Raw genomic sequence first — 18,628 nt, forward strand, 5'->3', positions numbered from 1 at the left:
CTGTTATGAACTGGCATGGAAAATTCTTGATTCAGAAGAATTCATGATAACTCCAGGGCGATTACTGCGTAACTCAATCCGAAAATAGGTCTACTTCGGAGGCTCTGGACCTCACAGTAATACATATTTTGAAATTATTTTTCTTCTGTAGTACTTCCCAAAATATTACCTTTGTGAAAAATATAAACATGATTTATTTTGTTTTTATTTTCTGTACTTAACATTAATGTAAGCACTCTTTTGAAAAAAACACGCAAAAAACATCCAGACTAAGATAGGTAAACAACTGAAATTTTAATTTTCAAATGCGAATATCTCGTAAACTATTAGAGATAAAATATAGGTATAGCTATGTTTTTTGTAGGTTTCTCGACATATAAAAAAAATCTTTTAAATAGCATCGGGAACAATATGTTGGCATAATTCTTCATATACCCGATTTGTGTATGAAAAGAACGATTTTTTTGATACAAAAGTCGTAAATGAATCTTGTATTTTCTAATAAATGTATTTTCCATATTTATTTGTTTACTAGCTGACCAGACAAATTTGTTAGCAAATTTAGATATTTTGAGTTTTTATATTAAAAAAACGATTTTTGTTCAGAAATATGAGTGATCACAGATCGAGAAATATGAGTGATTTTAGATTTTGTAAGTTTTTATATAAAAAAATCGATTGTTGGTCAGAAATATGAGTGATTAAACGCTTATTGGCCAAGTTACTAACGATTTTAGATATTGTGAGTTTTTATATAAAAAATCGATTTTTGTTCAGAAATATGATTTTTTTTTTTTTTTTTTTTTTTTAAACGTTTATTTGACAAAAAAATTTTTATAATGTAGCACCATAAATAAACAAATAGTAGTTAATATAACATAGTATACCCTGTCCCGTGTTCGAGCACTCTAGTATATTTACAATCAAAAAAAAATTTAAGTTCTTTTTAGGAATATTGATAAGTTAACTTACAAGTATTAATAATACATATGTACATCGAATTTGCAAGATTTATTGTAGGAAAAACAATTGAAAAAGACCACTTTAGTATTTAGAGTAAATAAAATGAGAAAAAGTTAAGGGGTAAAAGAAAAATTTTAGCTACCATATCGGTCTAGCCACCAGTATTTTTTAATATTTAAGTTTGGCAACATGTTTTTATCCCTCAAGTAGAGGGCTGTGTCGTATCTTTTATTATCATCTGTAATTTGTTTGCAGTTTATTGCCTTGACATTGGCTCGTCTATAAATGTGGTATAATACCGGAATACCCAAATTATTTTGAATATATCCTTGTTTATCTAGGTATAAAAATGCTTCCGGTGGCACATACCCGTTTTTTAGAGTTACCTCGATGTATTCATCACTGACATAGTAGGGAGCCATAACAAGGTTATTTAACTTGCATTCGGCGGTTTTTAAAATATGGTTTCTTATTAGATGAATTATGAAATTATCTATTCTGCTTATTTTTGAAACATCATAAAGCCTCCTGTTAGAGATGTATTTTTTAAAGTCACTATCAGGTGACTTGAAAAGTGAAGTGCATGCTCTAAGACATTTCCGTTCGAAAACTCTCATTTTTTCCATATATGATGGTCCGATATTGTACCAAATTTGGCAGCCATATGTTAGTATTGGTCTAATTAAGGATTTGTATAATATTATTTTAACCGAAGGGTTTATATATTTAGAATAAAATATTTTTCTGTACATAAAAAAAGCTTTTCTTGCCTTTGTTATTTGTAAATCTATATGTTTGTTGTAATATAGAAATTTATCAAGATAAATACCTAAATATTTTACCATTTGTTTATTTACAATGTTAATATTAGAGCCTGTTTTAACCTCAAATTCTTTCCAGTGTTTTCTTATATTATGATTGCACTTTCCAACAGGTGGGCGGAATAAAATAGTCTCGCATTTGTCAATATTTATTTTCATTTTCCAGTTATTGGCATAATTTTCTACTATTCGAAACAAGTCTTGTAACTTTCCATTGATTTTTAAAATTGTATCGTCAGAATGAAGATCCAGAATATATAAATTGAAAAGAATTGGAGCGTTTACTGTTCCTTGTTGTAGTCCATTTACAATATTGAATTTTCTTCTATTTATTTGGTTATTATTTGATATATGAAAATTTTTGTTACTAAGCATATTGTGTATTAAAATAACCTGATGAAAAGGCATTCTATATTTCGTAAGTTTATATATTAATCCTGGAATCCATATATTGTCAAAAGCTTTTTCAAAATCTATGAGGCAAGCACCTGTACATAGGGATTTATTCCAATTCCAATGAATATTTGATACTAGATAGTGAGCCGCATGTACAGTGGAATGCTGAAATTTGAACCCGAACTGCCGATCATCAATTAGATTATTATTTTCGCAGAATTTTACTAAATTATTGTATACACACATTTCGAATACTTTACTAATGTTTGGAAGCAGACTTATTGGTCGAAGATTTTTAGGGTTACTAGTATCTTTATTTTTCTTTGGCAAAATTACTGTTAGGGCTGTTTTCCATGCATGAGGAAAGTGTGAGTTGTTTAATATGTTGTTAAATAGTGTACAGTATTCAAATATTATTTCGTTTGGAATGCTCTTAAGTATAAAATTAGGAATATTATCTATACCATAAGACAATTTTTTCCGTAAATTGTTAAATATATACAGGATTGACTTTTTGGATATAAAGTACTGTTCATCTAAATCGTTTGCCTTTCTGGTTGAACTAAATGTAGTAATCGTTGTGTTATTTCTTTCATACACATTTTTTTCCTCTAAAAATGTGCGAAAAAATCTATCAACATCTATGTGAGTAGTATTATCATCTTCAATCTCTTTATGAGAATGAACTGATTCAAAGTAAGTTCCAATTGAGTTAAGTATTTCATCCTGATCCCTAATTATGAGCTTGTTACTATCTATTTCCTTTTCTAATGAACCTATATCTATTCCAGTATATCTAAACCAATCCTGGTCGTCTTGACTTATTTTCAAGGTATCTATACATAACGATTGTGACACTCTGAATTGTTTTTTAACTTCGTTGAATGTGTTTGAAGGATTGCGGGTGTCCATGTTGGCCAGCCGCACCCGGAAATTGTTGTTGATCGTAAGTGTGAAATTATCTTTAATTAGTTTTCTTACCAATTTTAGTTGCGATTTTAGTAAATTTAGTTCTGTTGGTGTTAAATAAAGTTCTAATCTATTGTATTGTTTTATTTTATTTAAAATTTTACTTTTTTCTAGATTTAATTTCTTTATTATTGAATTCGAAAATTTAGCAATTGGGTCCGCAACTTTAAATTTTGGCACCGATTTCTTAATAGCAGTATTTATAGATTTTTCCAATTTCAGTAAGAAGTGGTCAATCTCAGCGTTAGAGAGATTTCTATCGTTTGGGACGTTATTATCGGTGTTATAATCAGTTATCAGGCTGTTTCTAAATTTTCTAAAATTTATTTTTTTAAAATTTCGTTTAAGGTTTGGTGAATCTTTAAAAAATATAAGGGGATGGTCATTATCATTATTTAGTACTATGATTTGCAATGCTTTATGATCACTGTCATAGTCCAGTGTTTTTAAACAATTAAGTGTGTTGTTTTCCCTATGTATATCTAAACGTGAATCTGCGATACATATGTCCAAATAGGACGCAGCTCTTGGGAATGAAGGTTAAGTAGAAGCAAAAAAACTGCATCTGAAATGCATTCCATTATCTAGTAGCCACTGTCTTAACATATTTCCTTTTGTATTACATGTATCATTTCCCCAGTCAGTGTGCTTACAATTTAGATCACCCGATAATATATAAAAATTATTAGGGTTCTGTAAATCTAATAGTTGAAAAAGCTTATGCATTTCGTTTTTGAAGGAGTTGTTGTTATTGCCAGAAGGATAGTAGACCGATATAATAATTAAAATTTTATTTGCCACTAATGGAATTTTAATTATACATGTTTCAAGATTTTTTAATGAATTATTAAAATTATTGTAGAATTTTTTGTATTTAATATCATTTCTAATCAATATTGCCGTTCCCCCACCTCTTTGTGCATTCACTCTATCATTTCTTATAATATTATATTCTTTAAAATTTACTTTGTGCCTGGCATTTAATTTCGTTTCATTTAATAGGACTAAGTCAGGGTTGTGTAAATTGATAAACTGATTCAAATCGTATCTTCTGCTTAGTCCTATTAAAGAATTAACATTAATTTCGATTATTTTTAGGTTTTTTTCAATTGTTTCACCCATTTTTAAAGATTTAATTTTCTAACATCGAGAATATGGTATCTATTCTCGATGCTTGTAAGTGAATTTGTTTTTGTAAATTTATTATTTGGTTAGTAAGGTTCTGCATTGATTTTTTAAATTCTTCTAATGCTAGATTTATTGGGTTAGTGTTATTTTCATTATGGCGAATATCATTTTTCAAAACATTGGCAAAAGAGACATTTGGGTTTATATTGTACGATTGTGTAGGTTTATTGATTCTTCTCTCATTCAGCGCTTGTTTTCTGCTTCTAAGTTTCTGCTGGAGCGCTTTGTATTTTTCGCATCCCTTGTATGATGCTGGGTGTCCATACTTATTGCACAGCACGCAAAATATTTTTTCTCTTTCGGATTCTGGAATTTCTTTTAAGGAACATTTTCCAATTTCGTGTTGATCTTTACATTTAACGCATCTTGAAGGTAAAAAACAGTTCGATGCGCTATGGAAAAAGCCTTGGCAGTTTCTACATTGCGGTATCTCAGGTTTTCTTAGGGCCTCCCAACGAATGCATCGATAAAGTAGACCCTTAATGTTTTTTAGATCATTAACATTACTTTCAGTGCTTATTTGCACTAAAAATATAGGTAGTTCTATGCCGTTTTTTATTGAATCTTTAGTTGAGAACTGGCTCACTTTCACAAATTTTAAGTTTTCATTTTCGAATTTTTTTAGTTCATTTAGTATAGTTGCAGGCTCAGTATTACCACTTAAACCTTTCAATAAATAAGTTTTTGTTTTATTATCTTTAGGTGTGAATGTAAAGAAATTAGTTTTGGTTTTTTGTAAGTAAGCTTTAACTTTATTATAATCGGTCATGGAAGCCATGAACAGAGCTATTTTTTTATTTTTAAACTCTTTTATTTTAAATTCATTGATTTTAAGACCAATTGATATAAATTCAATCAGTTCATTGGAATCCACATCAAATATGTTGAGTGGTGGTATTTTGTTGTTTTTTGGTTTGTTTGGTGTTTTTTCGTTACTTGAATTTTTTTGTTCAATTAATATAGTATTTGGCAAACCGGTTTGTGGTGCAGTTGCATTGTTTTTGTTTGACACATGCCTTTCGAATTTTTTAATATATTCATCATCGCAATCTTTATCGTTATCAAGAATTGCAAAGAAATTATTGCGAGATTGTTTAGAAATTGTTTCACTATTCATGGTGTTTTTTCTTTTAAGAGTTTTTTTCTCAGTATTTAATGTTGTGCACTTGTTTATATTGTTTTTGTCATTATTTATGGTTGAGTTTGGAGCCAAAGGCTCACTCATTGTTTAATTTAAATATTGTTTTTAAACAGACTTATTCTTTTTTTTTGTTTTTTGAAACAAAAACAAATTAATGTAGAAAATAAAGAAGTAATCAATAAGGTTCTCAAAAATTGTAACTCGCGTAAACGAAATATTAAGTTGATCTCCGCTAAACGTCCGTCTTTCATGACAGTCACGATCGAACTCCTGTTCAGAAATATGAGTAATCACAGATCGATCTCCTTTTCTTGATTAAACGCTTATTGGCCAAGTTATTAGCGAATTTAGATATTTTGAGTTTTTTTTTAGTAATTTTTCTTTATTGACTATTTTTGTTGAGCTCGTTTTCATGAAGCTTGAATTTTAGTGGGAGTTGTTTATCGTCCACTTGGTAAGTTTTCCTATTTGGAAGTGCAGATATCAGGTGGCAAATTGTCACACTCGTAATCGAAATTAATTTCAAACGCTTATTAGCCTTCGATTAAAAACTCGTTCGTTATCGAGCACAATCATTATAATTGTCTATACATTTTATTCGATATCAAATAATAGAATCCCAAAAATAAATAAAACTCGCACGTTCGAATAAGTATTTGATCGTGTTTGTAATTAGACCCCCCCAGAGTTGCTTCATCGATATTCGAATATTATTATATTCAAAAATTTACCATTGATTTTACTAAAAAATTTATAATTATCCTTACGTACAAAAATATTGGGCAAAATGTCATACAATAATTGAATATGAATGACCACAAAGAATTTATAAATAGCAGATGGGGAAAATTAGATTCCGTTATAAGAGAAATCATACCAGTTGAAGGTCACATAACATAGCGTTGCATTTTTCCTTGAGATCTATTAGAGATATTTAGGTTTATTTTTTTTATAAAAAATTACACGCATTCAAAGTTGGAACATGTAAAAACGTGTCTATATTTTTTATTGGTTTAAACTTGATTCATATCTTCAGATAATTCTAAAATAATGAGTAACAAACACAATCTTTCGATATACAGGTTTTAGTTATTTCCCAGCAAAAACTTTACTTACCTAGTAAGCCAGCAAGTATAATTGGAGCAAAGCGATAACTACTTATTATTTGACTGAAACACTACTTACCGTTGTTCGAGATTTTTAAAGAAATAAGTAGTAAATTCACAACAAGAATATGTAGCTAAAAAAAACACAACAAATATTGCCTTGTGTGGGAATCGAACAGTCACATTTTTTGCTTGTGTTTGATAGTCGAGCTGCTAACTCACTGCTCCATGTACGAGTTATTTTATTGGAAGTTAACAATAGTTTTAACATCAACATATAAATGAGTTTGATATGAACAAAAAAATTAATGGCTTTGACAAGTGGCAAACCACTAACCTCCCGTTTTCCAGTCAAACACACTAGATAGCTGTGCTAAATGCAAAAGTTCATTACCAGCCTGTATAAAAATAAGTACTTATTCTAGTAAATAAAATAATGTGCTGGGTAACCACCACTCCTTACAATAAAATGTCATTATTGTCATTACAAAAATTCACAAAATTTTTGCTGGGTTATTACAGAAACTAAAAAAAGTAGAGATCACAGTATTTGCTACTATACCCATCATATCACAATATATTTCAACTTCTTAATACATACAAGCTTAGTAAGCATGTTATTTTCACCTAAATTTCATATAAACTTTTAGTTTAAAATTTTCCGAAAAGATAATCTATTATCAATATTAAAATATATAAACAAAGTTTTAGACAAAGCACAGCTTTAATATTTATTATTTGAATTTAAAACCAATATAATTTGCGTGTAATTTTTAAAATTTACATCACATTTTATTTAATCGAACATAAAAGAGTTATCACTTTGTTCTTCCATATGCAGTTGAAATGCTTCTTGTGCTTTGATTTGATTAATTGCCTGCTGGCGCGAAAAATTAAATTTTTCCATATACACACGTATTACCCACTCGGGGAGAAGGGCATTGGCATATAAGGTTGCTTGCTGTAGAAAAATGGGAAGAAAATAAATTGTAGTTAATCCATAAAATCAATTATTAAGTCAGATGTTCTGAAATTCATCACTGAAGAAGTTGAACCAGAATGGCCTTTCTTTTGTCGGTGTTACAAATACGCATCAGTTATTTTGCATCATCATCACGTTGAATATGATCAACGCAATGATACATTTCCGTTTGTAATTTTCACATGTTTCATTTGATACTAATGTAGGTAGTCAGTCAATTTAAAAGTGTCGGTCTGTCGGATGAAATCTTCACGAGTTAAACTGATCGAAATGTTTAAATTTTTAATTGCATCATTCAATATCGAACGAATTACAACCGATTGAGAGCACTTTTTTTAGGTTTCACTCCCTCAACAGCCGAAAGATAATCTATTATACGTGAATGACCCGAGTACACTCGGCCAAACAACAACAACAACTTTTTTTAGGTTTTATTTTAAAATTTGAATCCATCCAACTACACTACAACATTAAAAAATTAAAAATTACGACTCTTCCATAAATTATGTAATACAATAACATTGGAAAAACAAAAATACAATTCTAAATGAAAATACCGAGATTACAAAAATCGTATATAATTGCAACACAGGAAGAACAAAAACACCTAGGACTAGGCCATGCGCGGATCCAGGTCAACCATTTGGGGGGGAATTAAAATTTGTTCTACATTTTTCTTTTTATTCCTTTTTTTATATGAAAACTTTTCGGTTTTTTTTTTTTTGGGGGGGGGGGAATTTCCTATTTCACCCCCTATGGATCCGCGCCTAGACGGCTTTTAAAGGCCGAAGCAAATCTTGTATTCCATGAGCAATGTTAACAAAATTTAGTTTTCGTCTGTGCTAGTTAAATACTTATTTATCTTCACACACATCTGGTTTTTGTCTGTGCTTTTAAATACAAATTTATCTTCACAGACATCTACAGTGGTGGCCAGGAATTTAAGACAAAAATTGTTTGCTAAATTCCATGTAATTGACAATTATTTTTTCAAATATTTCCACAAATATGTATGCATGAGGACTGTTTTAACACACAAGTGTGTTTTATTCGACTGTGTCAATTCATACATATTCACCATGAACACATACAATTTTTCTACAACTTGACCAAATTTTTTTTTTTTAAATGAACATATTTTCTCACATTTATATCATTATATTTTTATTATTATAAAATATTCGGACCAAATTTCGTATTTTTAGTTCCATTAGTTTCGGTCATATCATGTTATTAACAGCGGATGTTCGCTGAGGTGGGTCAACGTATTTTACCGATTTTTCCAAACATTTTCCAGAAACTAGAAACATTAATAATAAATTTCATACCCTTAGAGGTCCTTTTATTTTGGCTCTATCGCTCTTAAAAATCAGTTGACGAAAAAAATTCAAGTATTTGTCTTAAATTGGTGGCCACCACTGTATATAACAGACCACAATTTATAATCTAATGATTCAGAACTGGACTAAAAGAAGGCCAATCATTAGTAGAAATAAAATTGGGCAATTTTGTTTATCTATGTGTTGTTTTTGCATTATATGCTGGGGTAGAGTCCTGCTGAAAAGTTCATGGTTAATTTTTTAACAATGTGTTGCTTAAGGTACGGTCACACATGGCAAATATTTACTCAAAAAAGCGTAACCAATTTTTTAAGCACAAATTTGTTTGACGTGTTTAGTCTTACAAGTGTTTTGCAAGATCAAACATCATCAAATAATATAAAACAAAATATTTGTTTTGAATTGTCTTAAGTAAAGCAGTTTTTAATTCTTAACATTCTCCAAAAGAATTGGTTATGTTTTTACTCCGTTTTCGCAAAAATTTAACATTGTTACCCCATCATATGGATCTCCCCACCATACCATCGCAGAAGCACACTAGGAACAATTGGTAAACGGCTTTACTTGAGTACTGAAGAAGGAGTGCTTTGTTTTTTGCTTGTGTTTCCGAAGTCCCAAGTCATATTTTATGTAATACCTTTGATGAATTCTATTCCCGCGATATTATTTGCTTCTTTCGGAATGAATTATTTGAACTCGGTTCTCCATCCATAATTTGGACGGACAACCGCTCCAAGTATATCTTTAAGCAATTTAACAACACTATACACAAAATTACGAGTAACGCATGTCGACTATTGACACTTTTTTGTGGAACAAAAATTACAATACGGGTTTGGAAACAATTTGCAAAGATGGCGTGTGTATAGGTGTGTCGCATACTTTCGCGTAAAAAAATATCCAGTAACTTTATTTTAGAGAGTAAAAATAAATTACTCTCAATCTGAAAAATTACAAAAAAAAAAGTACGCGAACAACAATTTGTAAAAATAAGTTGTATTTTATTATAAATCAATTCAAAACGTTTGTTTTGTATTATTTTACATCTTTTCTTAGCAAACTTGTAAATTGTATTAATTTTCAACTTTTTAGTTTTGTTTACATTTACAACCATACGTTTTAAACATATCTTTTATGTTGATATTTTTTACTGGACAAAAAATGTCCAGTAAAAAATATCATGTTCTCTATCTACGAACTGTTACTTTCAACACTCTCTTGCTCTCTCGTTACAAGATGTTAAAAGTAAACGAACAGAATCCCGTAATTTCCAGTGATAATTTGTACAAATTATTAAAAATTATCAAGTACGCGAACACTACTTATGTACCTATCATTTTCTTGCAGTAGGGGCATTAATATTTGTATCAGAACTTCTGATATGATTTATGGGGTCGCAAATGATAAATGTGAAAATTACAGACGGAATGACAAACATATTAATACCCTTACCACTCAAGGTAAAGGAATAAAAACAATTTAGAAACTAATTTTAAAAAAAATACTTGTTGATATAAACTTTTACTTTACTTACGGTTGTGCTCTTCGTGTTACTATAAACATCTGTTAGCATTTCCAACATTTTCATCTGGATATTTGGTTGCAGTAATCTTATCACAAAACAATGATTTATGCCGTCATGTCCTTTGATATAATCTCTCTTGCAATTATTCTCATAGATTTCATCTAGTTCTGATTTGTATTTTGAAAACGTGTTCAATATGTCCTCCACGGGGACACTTTGCAGAGACCTGAGATGTAGACAAATGGATGGATTGTAAACAATAACTTAATATGTGAAAAAAAAAATGTGATAATAATTACAAAATTTCTACTTCTTTGGGCGGTGAAGTACGCATTTTATCTAATTCTGCTCTGATTATTGCATTTTCTTTTTGCGTTAATTTTGTTTTATTTCGCATCAATTCCATTTCTTCCTTTGATGGCAATTCAAAAGAAGGCGGGTGCGTCTCAGATTTCGGACGACTCTCTGTGTCAACTTCAGTATTTTTTGATTTTTCTTTTTTTGACATTTTTAGGGGTCGACATTTAGATGATGATGATGATTTTGATGTTGATGCCTGTTTTGAATCTTTATCTGATGATGATGTTTTTTTCTTGGACAACCAGGTATTCATGTCACGTTTTTCCTGTTCACATTCACTACTTTTATCTCTTTTGCGTTTCTTTTTCGTTGATGAGGATGACGATGATGATGATGATGCACTCTTAGTGGATTTCTTACTTACAGGGGTTTCGAATACTGATGATTTTAATTTCTTGTCGTTTTTAATGTTTGTACCGTTATTGTTATCAAAAAGCTCCTCGTATTCATCGTCGTCTGTGCCGAAAAGTTCTTTGTTTTTGGGTGAAGTTTTGGTTTTTATCGGCTTTTTACTTCGTAACAGGTCATGTTGTTCCTCTATGAATCTAACTGGTTTGCTGGGAGATCGTTCAGAACGTCTTAAGGATTTGTTGTCATCAGTGCCGCTTTCTTTTTGTTTTCTTCCTCTTTTTAGTTTTTGTAGGGATGTATCTGTGGCCGATTCGGTGGCAGATGAAATAGATATATTTAAATTATTTGCATTGTCATTTGATTGTGATAGTTTTGTATTTTTATCAATTTTATTTCCGTCTTCGAAATCATCATCACTCGCTTTTGATTTCCTTATTGAAGACTTTTTAGATTTTGCAACCACAGCCAAAAATTCATCTTCACTCGATGAAGAAGCTCTTATTATTACTTCAGGTTTCTTTTCTGACAGTTTGTGTTTTTCTTTTGTTGAAGAAATATTTACGTTTAAATCACTTTTCTTGTCCTTTGATTTGTGAGACGTACTCTTCTCTATGGATTCAAATTTTTTACATTGCTTTTCTCTGCTCTCCTCTGGCAAGTTCTTTGATTTTGGTTTTTCCATATTGATGGAAAATCCTGATGGGATTTCATCAATAGTATAAGAACGACTTTTAATCTTTCTGTTGTCATAACGGCTATGTTTATCCTTGCCACTAATGTGTTCTTTTACGGTTATATTTTTTTCCCTTGAATTTTCGTCAAGTAATAATAGTCTTGGATATTCATCTATTGTCATGGATCGTTTTTTATGTTTCCTGATGTCGTGATCTGTTTTATTAACTTTTCGGTGAGTGGTCTCCTCTATAGGAGTTGGAATATAAACAGGCACATCGACTACAGCATATTCTTGACTTTTCGGTATGTATTCAATTTCCCTTTTTTTCGATTTCTTCTTATTCAATTTGGATCGCAAGGATTTAGTTTTTTCCGGAGAATCAATTTCATCTTCAGTTTCAACAATAACTTCACCTAAAAGATCTAGCTTAGAGGATATTTTACTTTCCTTTGAACTACTGCAGGGCAGATCTCGCTGTGTGGATTTTTTAATTGAACTGCGCGTGTCCCTAATCGGTGCTGGTGTATATCTAGGTATTTTTTCTGTTAATAGAGGGTCACTATCGACTACTTGAAATATGGGTTTTGGCGAATATGTGTCCTCGTCATATTCAAGATAATCTATTCCAGGAGTTTTAATAGTGTCGATACTCTCCGCTTGATATTTTTTCTTAGATGGCGTATACGGTTCGTAGGATAATGGGCTGCATAATTTATCTGGTGAAGTTTCTGTTTGTGGTTCATATTCTTGTGACTCGAGGAATGTACTAAATGGAACCTAAAAAAAAACATAGACAACAAAATTAAAATTTATAGATAGATTTAGCAATAGTTACAAAAGGAATTTTTATATTCTAGGAATAACATTTTATTTTTTTTCACAAAATAGAAAACGAAGTAACATAAAAAACAGTACCACTTCCAAGAAATATCGAAAAAATACATGAAAGGTCGCTTCGTGTACAAAAAGGAAATGTCTATCAGCCCCAACAATTTAAAACGAATTCTGTTCAGTAGTAGATGCAATTGTTTCTGATGAAACATTGCGAATAGGAGGAATAATTTGATAATTTGAATTTTTTCAATCGTTTCGGGGGTAGAGACCTCAATTGGGTGTCCTGAAAGAACATACATATGTACCAAAATTTTACACAGATCAGTTGTATGAGACTTTTTGAATGCAACACTAGATTTTAGATTAGCGGAGTTCAGTATTAAGTGCGAATGGTATTGCATCATTGCAAATTCAAATTGTAAATGTTTTTGTGTGTATTTTGTTATTGGATTACGGTAAAATTTTGCATTTGCAATGATGCTAGACCATTCGCACTTAACAGTGAATACCGCTATTGAATATCATTTTATTTGTCAATGTAGTCTGCTTTGAGCTCTATACACCTAGTCCAAGTTTCTCATATTTTGTTATCCCTTCCTAAAAAATAAGATTCGTCGATATCATCAAAATAGCTATTTTGATGAATTTTTTCAATTGTTTCGGGGTAGAGACCTCAATTGGGTGTTTAGAACGTTCGGCATACAATAATATAATTTGCTTACAAGAATATAGCACGCTACATCTTTTGCATATGAAGCTATGGCAGAATATCACACTATTCGAAGAATTTTTTATCATACGAAATCTTTTAAAGTGCAGCTTATTAATTTATCTCCATAAGATAACTTTAACATAACTGGTGTAAGTTCTGACTTGATCTTACACCATATATTCTTGTTAAAAAATACAAATCTATCTAGAATGATGAAAATCGGAATTATTGTGATTCAAAACGAGCTTCAATTCAAATCCAAACGGATTCAGATGTTACAATTTCGATCGGGTTTCGAAGGGGCTTAGTTTGGTAGTCTTATACACTTATATTTTAATATTTGAAACGCATTTATTTAGTATTTTTAAAAATCCAGCCAAATTTTCTATTTCGAAAAATATCCCATTTTATGTTAAAAATGGGAATTCCATATTTCATTGAAAATTTAAAAAAGGGCGATCCAGCACTACTTTTAGTCTAAAAGGTTAGGTTACTGAATCTCGATAAATAAATTTATTTTTTAAGCATTTGGTGCACGGTCAATGAGTCATATTTTTACAATGATACAAAATTTGCTTTGTTAGAAGTAAATAAACCTATTACTTATAAAATATATTATATGCAATACAATACGATTTCCAGTAAATCGTTGTAAGAATCCGTATAAATCTCTAGGAAAATTGTTTTTAATTGGATTTCAATATAAATTTTAAAAATAATTCCAAAAAACATTTTGGAGCTTTTATCTAAACTAAATGAAATAAACATTTAGAATGCTTTAATTAAGGAGTTTTTAAATCTATTAATAGATCAAGACAATTTTAGAAGTTTTACAATAAATATACAATCAAACAGGAGCTCCACAAATGGAGAACATACTTTAACACCAGTAAATGATTTCTTTAGAACTACAACAAATTACACAATTATTTATAGAATTTTTACAAAAGTAAAATTTTCAATAAATAATACACTTAACAAGAAAATATTAATTTTAAACATATGGATGGAACTTATTCTTAGAGATAGAATGGGTTTAAAATTCCTTTCTTACTTTTACAATATAAATGCTGTACATAATAATAGTCTTATAATACTTACTTCCAGTTGAAAATTCAAGAGACACTCCAAAACATAATCGGCTTCAATAACCTCCCCATCACACTCATCAATTGCACCTAAACATTTGTAAAAATGTTTTAATGATAATTTTGATTTCTGTACCTTAACCTCAATGTAAGATTTTATATTAAATTTAAAGCACTTCTCATCATTCCAATCGTCAGTTGTGTTAATGAGTTTCTCCAGTTCTTTATCGAATGTGTTCCATTGTTCTTGTGTCAAACATCTACAAGTGTTTTTGAATTTTCGGCTTTTGGTGGGCGACACTTTAATTTGACACAATATTTTTTTGTTTTTGTGCTGCAATCAACAAACAAACGCATTCGTATGAATACATCTTGAAGCCATTTACTAAATCAACTTACCATGTAAAAATCCAAAATAGTTTCACAATTTATATTCATCTTGGTAATGAAATTTTAATTAATATCAGTTACATTTGTTTTATTTATTGTTAAAAATAGTTCAACAGTTTGACCAAAAAATATAAATTGACGTTGCTCACAATTGAACAGTTTCGTTTGTTTACTGTTTACAGCTGTTTTTGGTGGCAAGAGTGTTGTGATTGAAGCGAGTCACATATCAAGTAACCGGTTTTTATTTTTAAACAATTCACCAACAGTTGAATTCAAATATAAAGGGATTATTTTTCAAAATTTAAAAAATGTATTTTTATTTGAATGAACCTATGGCAGGGTCGATAGTATTTTTGCATTTTATATAAATTTCATATTACGAATAAAATTAAAACAAGTAAGAGAGCTATATTCGGCTGTGACGACTCTTATATACCCTTCACCAAATTATACATACTTAAAAATAAAAATTTTAAATATTTTTAGGTAAACAAAATTTATTATTTTTTCCAAAGTTGTTTATTTCATTTTTTTTAAAAAAAATTTTCGAATTGTTTTTATTACATTTTTTTTTTAATTTTTTAAATTAAAAAAAAAATTTAAAATTTAAAATTTTTTTTTTTAATATTTAATATTAAATAATTGTACATCCCAGTACAAATCATATCTCAAAAGTAATTTACCCATTTCTAAACGAACGATTCGCCAACAGGATAGGGTCTATAGTTGAAACAAAAAGTCTACTTTGTCACCTTTCGTCTTTTTTAGAGTTATAAAAAGTCGACTTTTCGAACCTTAATAACGGGAGCACAGCTGATTACAGAATTAGCACGCGATAATGTCAAAATACATATATAAAAAATATTCACCGGAATGCCATTATGTCAAACTCCATATATAAAAAATAAATGAATTCACCTGTATTTATTCAATTCACCACTGCTGTCCCCTTGTTAAATTCGCCTTGCTTCTACCCTTTAAATTTTTAAATAGTCGACTTTTTACCATATCTTTTATAGTGCATTTACACATACGCCATAAACTTGTTAAGTTGTTTATTGTGATAAACTAGTTTGAGAAACTTGTTTATCCAAACAAAACAAAAACAGGTTTGTAACTAGCTTTTGAGATAAACTAGTTACAAACAAGGAGTTTTTGTTAATGCAACTCTGTTTTTCAAAATTTTTCTAGCAACGCTGGTAACATTTGCTCAAAAATAAAAAAGCAGTTTTCTTTTAAAAAAATATCTAAACTGTAAGAAAGTTTAAAAAAATGATTAAAAAGTGTTTTTTATATAATATGGACAACGAAAATTAAAGGTATGTTATATGTACACATACATATATGTCCGTGCAGCAACGTTTTTTCGCAACAACGTCAATAATTTTATTAAATTTATTTATATTGAAGCCAGCTGTTTTATGACTTGTCAAAAATAAACCACTTAACTGTCTAAAATGCTGATGTAAATGGCATAGAGAATTATACATAGAGACGAGACACTCCAATTTGTCAAACAAAATTATAACAAATCATATGTCTGATACAACAACAAAATACATTGTATAGCATGTATTTTGTTGTTGCAAGTGATAGGTTTTTGACAATAGACTTAGGTTTTTGACAATAGACTTAGGTTTTTGACAATTACGTCTCGTCTCTATGTTACCCTATGGTAAACGGTATAGTTTATGAAAGTAGCTTATGATCATAAACTAGTTTGAAAATTACAAGTGTAAGTGCACTATTAGTGTAAGAAATACATAGTTCTACCATAGAGAAATACACATAGAGCGGAAATTAAAAAAAAAATCAAACAGCTAAACTTCTCAAAATAATCACATATGTATATGGGGTATTCACATGGTCTGCTATTAGTCATATTGTCATAATGTCCTAATATATTATAATAGTTGTTGTTGTGTTTTAAACAAAAAAAAAAAGTATTATTTTATGTCAAAACAATAAATATAATTCAAATAGTGTTATTAGTTTAGACATTTTTTGTTTGAAACACAACAAAAATTTGTTTAAACTATCAAAATATATTAGGACATTATGACAATATCTTCAAGGACAAAGTCTTTTGAAACTGTACCATAAACACCCACTTGTGGATTCCCACTCTCTCAGATCCATATAAGCTTTATTTCATGTTTCTAGGTTCATTGTTGAAGAAATTACAAAAAGTACTCTTCAAATAAAGAAAAGGTAGCATAAAGTTTCTCCCTTGATTTATCACCTACATTTAAAATTATGTACTTCATTTTGCCAAAAAAGTTTGTGCTAGATACATGTCTCAAACGATTCAAATCTGTGTTAATGTGCTCAGGAAAAAAAATATGTTTAAAAAAAGTACCTAACTGTTTACCCGGATTTGGCCCAATATACATATACCTTGGCACTCAAGTTCTAGATAACATTATGTTAGTTAATTTTTGTATGAAACCAATGTTAAACATTTTATCAAAAAAGGCTTAATAGTTCCAAATAAAATGTATTTTTCCGTTTTTACGTCCTTTTTGTACTTTTTTTTTGTCGCCATCGCGATGGAAAAATTTTATTAAACTAAATTTTCTGTATTGTGGTGGGAGCTCATAATAAAATATTCATAAGTCTATGTGAATTTATAGAAAACTATAGTTTATGAAAAAGTACCAAAAATAAATACAATTTTTATCCCTTAATGGTTCGAATTTCCAAAAAGTACCAAATTCATATTTTTTTATTTTTGGATAAGTAAAGAATGCTACTTATAATTTTTTTCTATGCTAATTGGTTTAAAAGAGTAATATGCGTTATTATGTTTTTTGGTATCTGTGTTAGTTTATAAGATATTCTTTATATATATAATTCTTCTGTACGTGTGTTAGTAACTGAACTCCTCTTAACGGCTGGGTCGATTTCGATGAAATTTGTTGTGTGTGTTTGAGTGGGTCCCCGAATGGTTTACAATTGACCTCTATAGGTATAGATAATATAGATTCACATTTGACCTCTATAGGTACAGTGGGCATGGCACCTCCCATACAAAGTACAAATTTATTATTGCATATCTGGAGTACTGTTATAGTGGGAGTCTTCAAACTTTGTGTGAGCTATGGCAGAACAACGTTTGCCGGGACAACTAGTATATATATATAATTCTTCTGTACGTGTGTTAGTAACTGAACTCCTCCTTAACGGCTGGACCGATTTCGATGAAATTTTGTGTGTGTATTTGAGTGGGTCCCTGGATGGTTTAGATTTACAATTGACCTATATAGGTACAATGGGCGTGGTACCTCCTATACAAAGTAAACATTTATTAATTGCTACCGAGCGAATCCGGGACGACCAGCTAGTAAGATATAAACTTTTTTTACCCCCTAAACATTCGAATTTCTAATAATTCTTTCTTTATCTATTTGGGAAGGGGAAAAACTGTTAAAATTTCATGCTTCTAGCATCTGCAGTTTGGCCTGTGCGGTGATGAATCAGTCAGTCAGTAACGTTACTCCTTTAAATATACATACATAGTACATATACATTTCATGTCAAGTGAACCAACTTTCGAAATCGATGTCTTTCGATCGGGATGAAATTTGCACCAAGTTTAGTTCTATTGGATAGTAATTCAGACACAATTTTTCAACAAGATCGGTGGAGAAATCTCTGAGTTAGAGAGGTTAAAAATTTTCCTCAAAAGAAAGTTAAGGTCTTTTCCATGAAGACCTTAGACACAAAGTCGTGCTTTATCAAAAAGAACATAAATTGTTGTCAATTGCTGTTTACTGCTTTATTTTT

At 30.0% G+C, this 18,628-nt stretch overlaps 1 protein-coding gene across 1 annotated transcript; it reads right to left on the reverse strand.

Annotated features, from left to right (window-relative positions):
- Window positions 1-7,289: 7,289 nt before the first annotated feature.
- LOC135963294 (uncharacterized) lies at window positions 7,290-15,002 on the reverse strand. Its single transcript, XM_065515085.1, has 5 exons — window positions 14,852-15,002; window positions 14,466-14,786; window positions 10,731-12,595; window positions 10,441-10,657; window positions 7,290-7,545 (listed from the first exon to the last, which is right to left on the reverse strand). Exons 1-5 carry the CDS (start codon window positions 14,888-14,890, stop codon window positions 7,381-7,383), a joined length of 2,607 nt encoding a protein of 868 aa, XP_065371157.1. The 5' UTR covers window positions 14,891-15,002; the 3' UTR covers window positions 7,290-7,380.
- Between the last annotated feature and the right edge of the window lie 3,626 nt (window positions 15,003-18,628).

The sequence above is a fragment of the Calliphora vicina genome, chromosome 1 (genome assembly GCF_958450345.1).
Source record: "Calliphora vicina chromosome 1, idCalVici1.1, whole genome shotgun sequence".
Taxonomy (NCBI): domain Eukaryota; kingdom Metazoa; phylum Arthropoda; class Insecta; order Diptera; family Calliphoridae; genus Calliphora; species Calliphora vicina.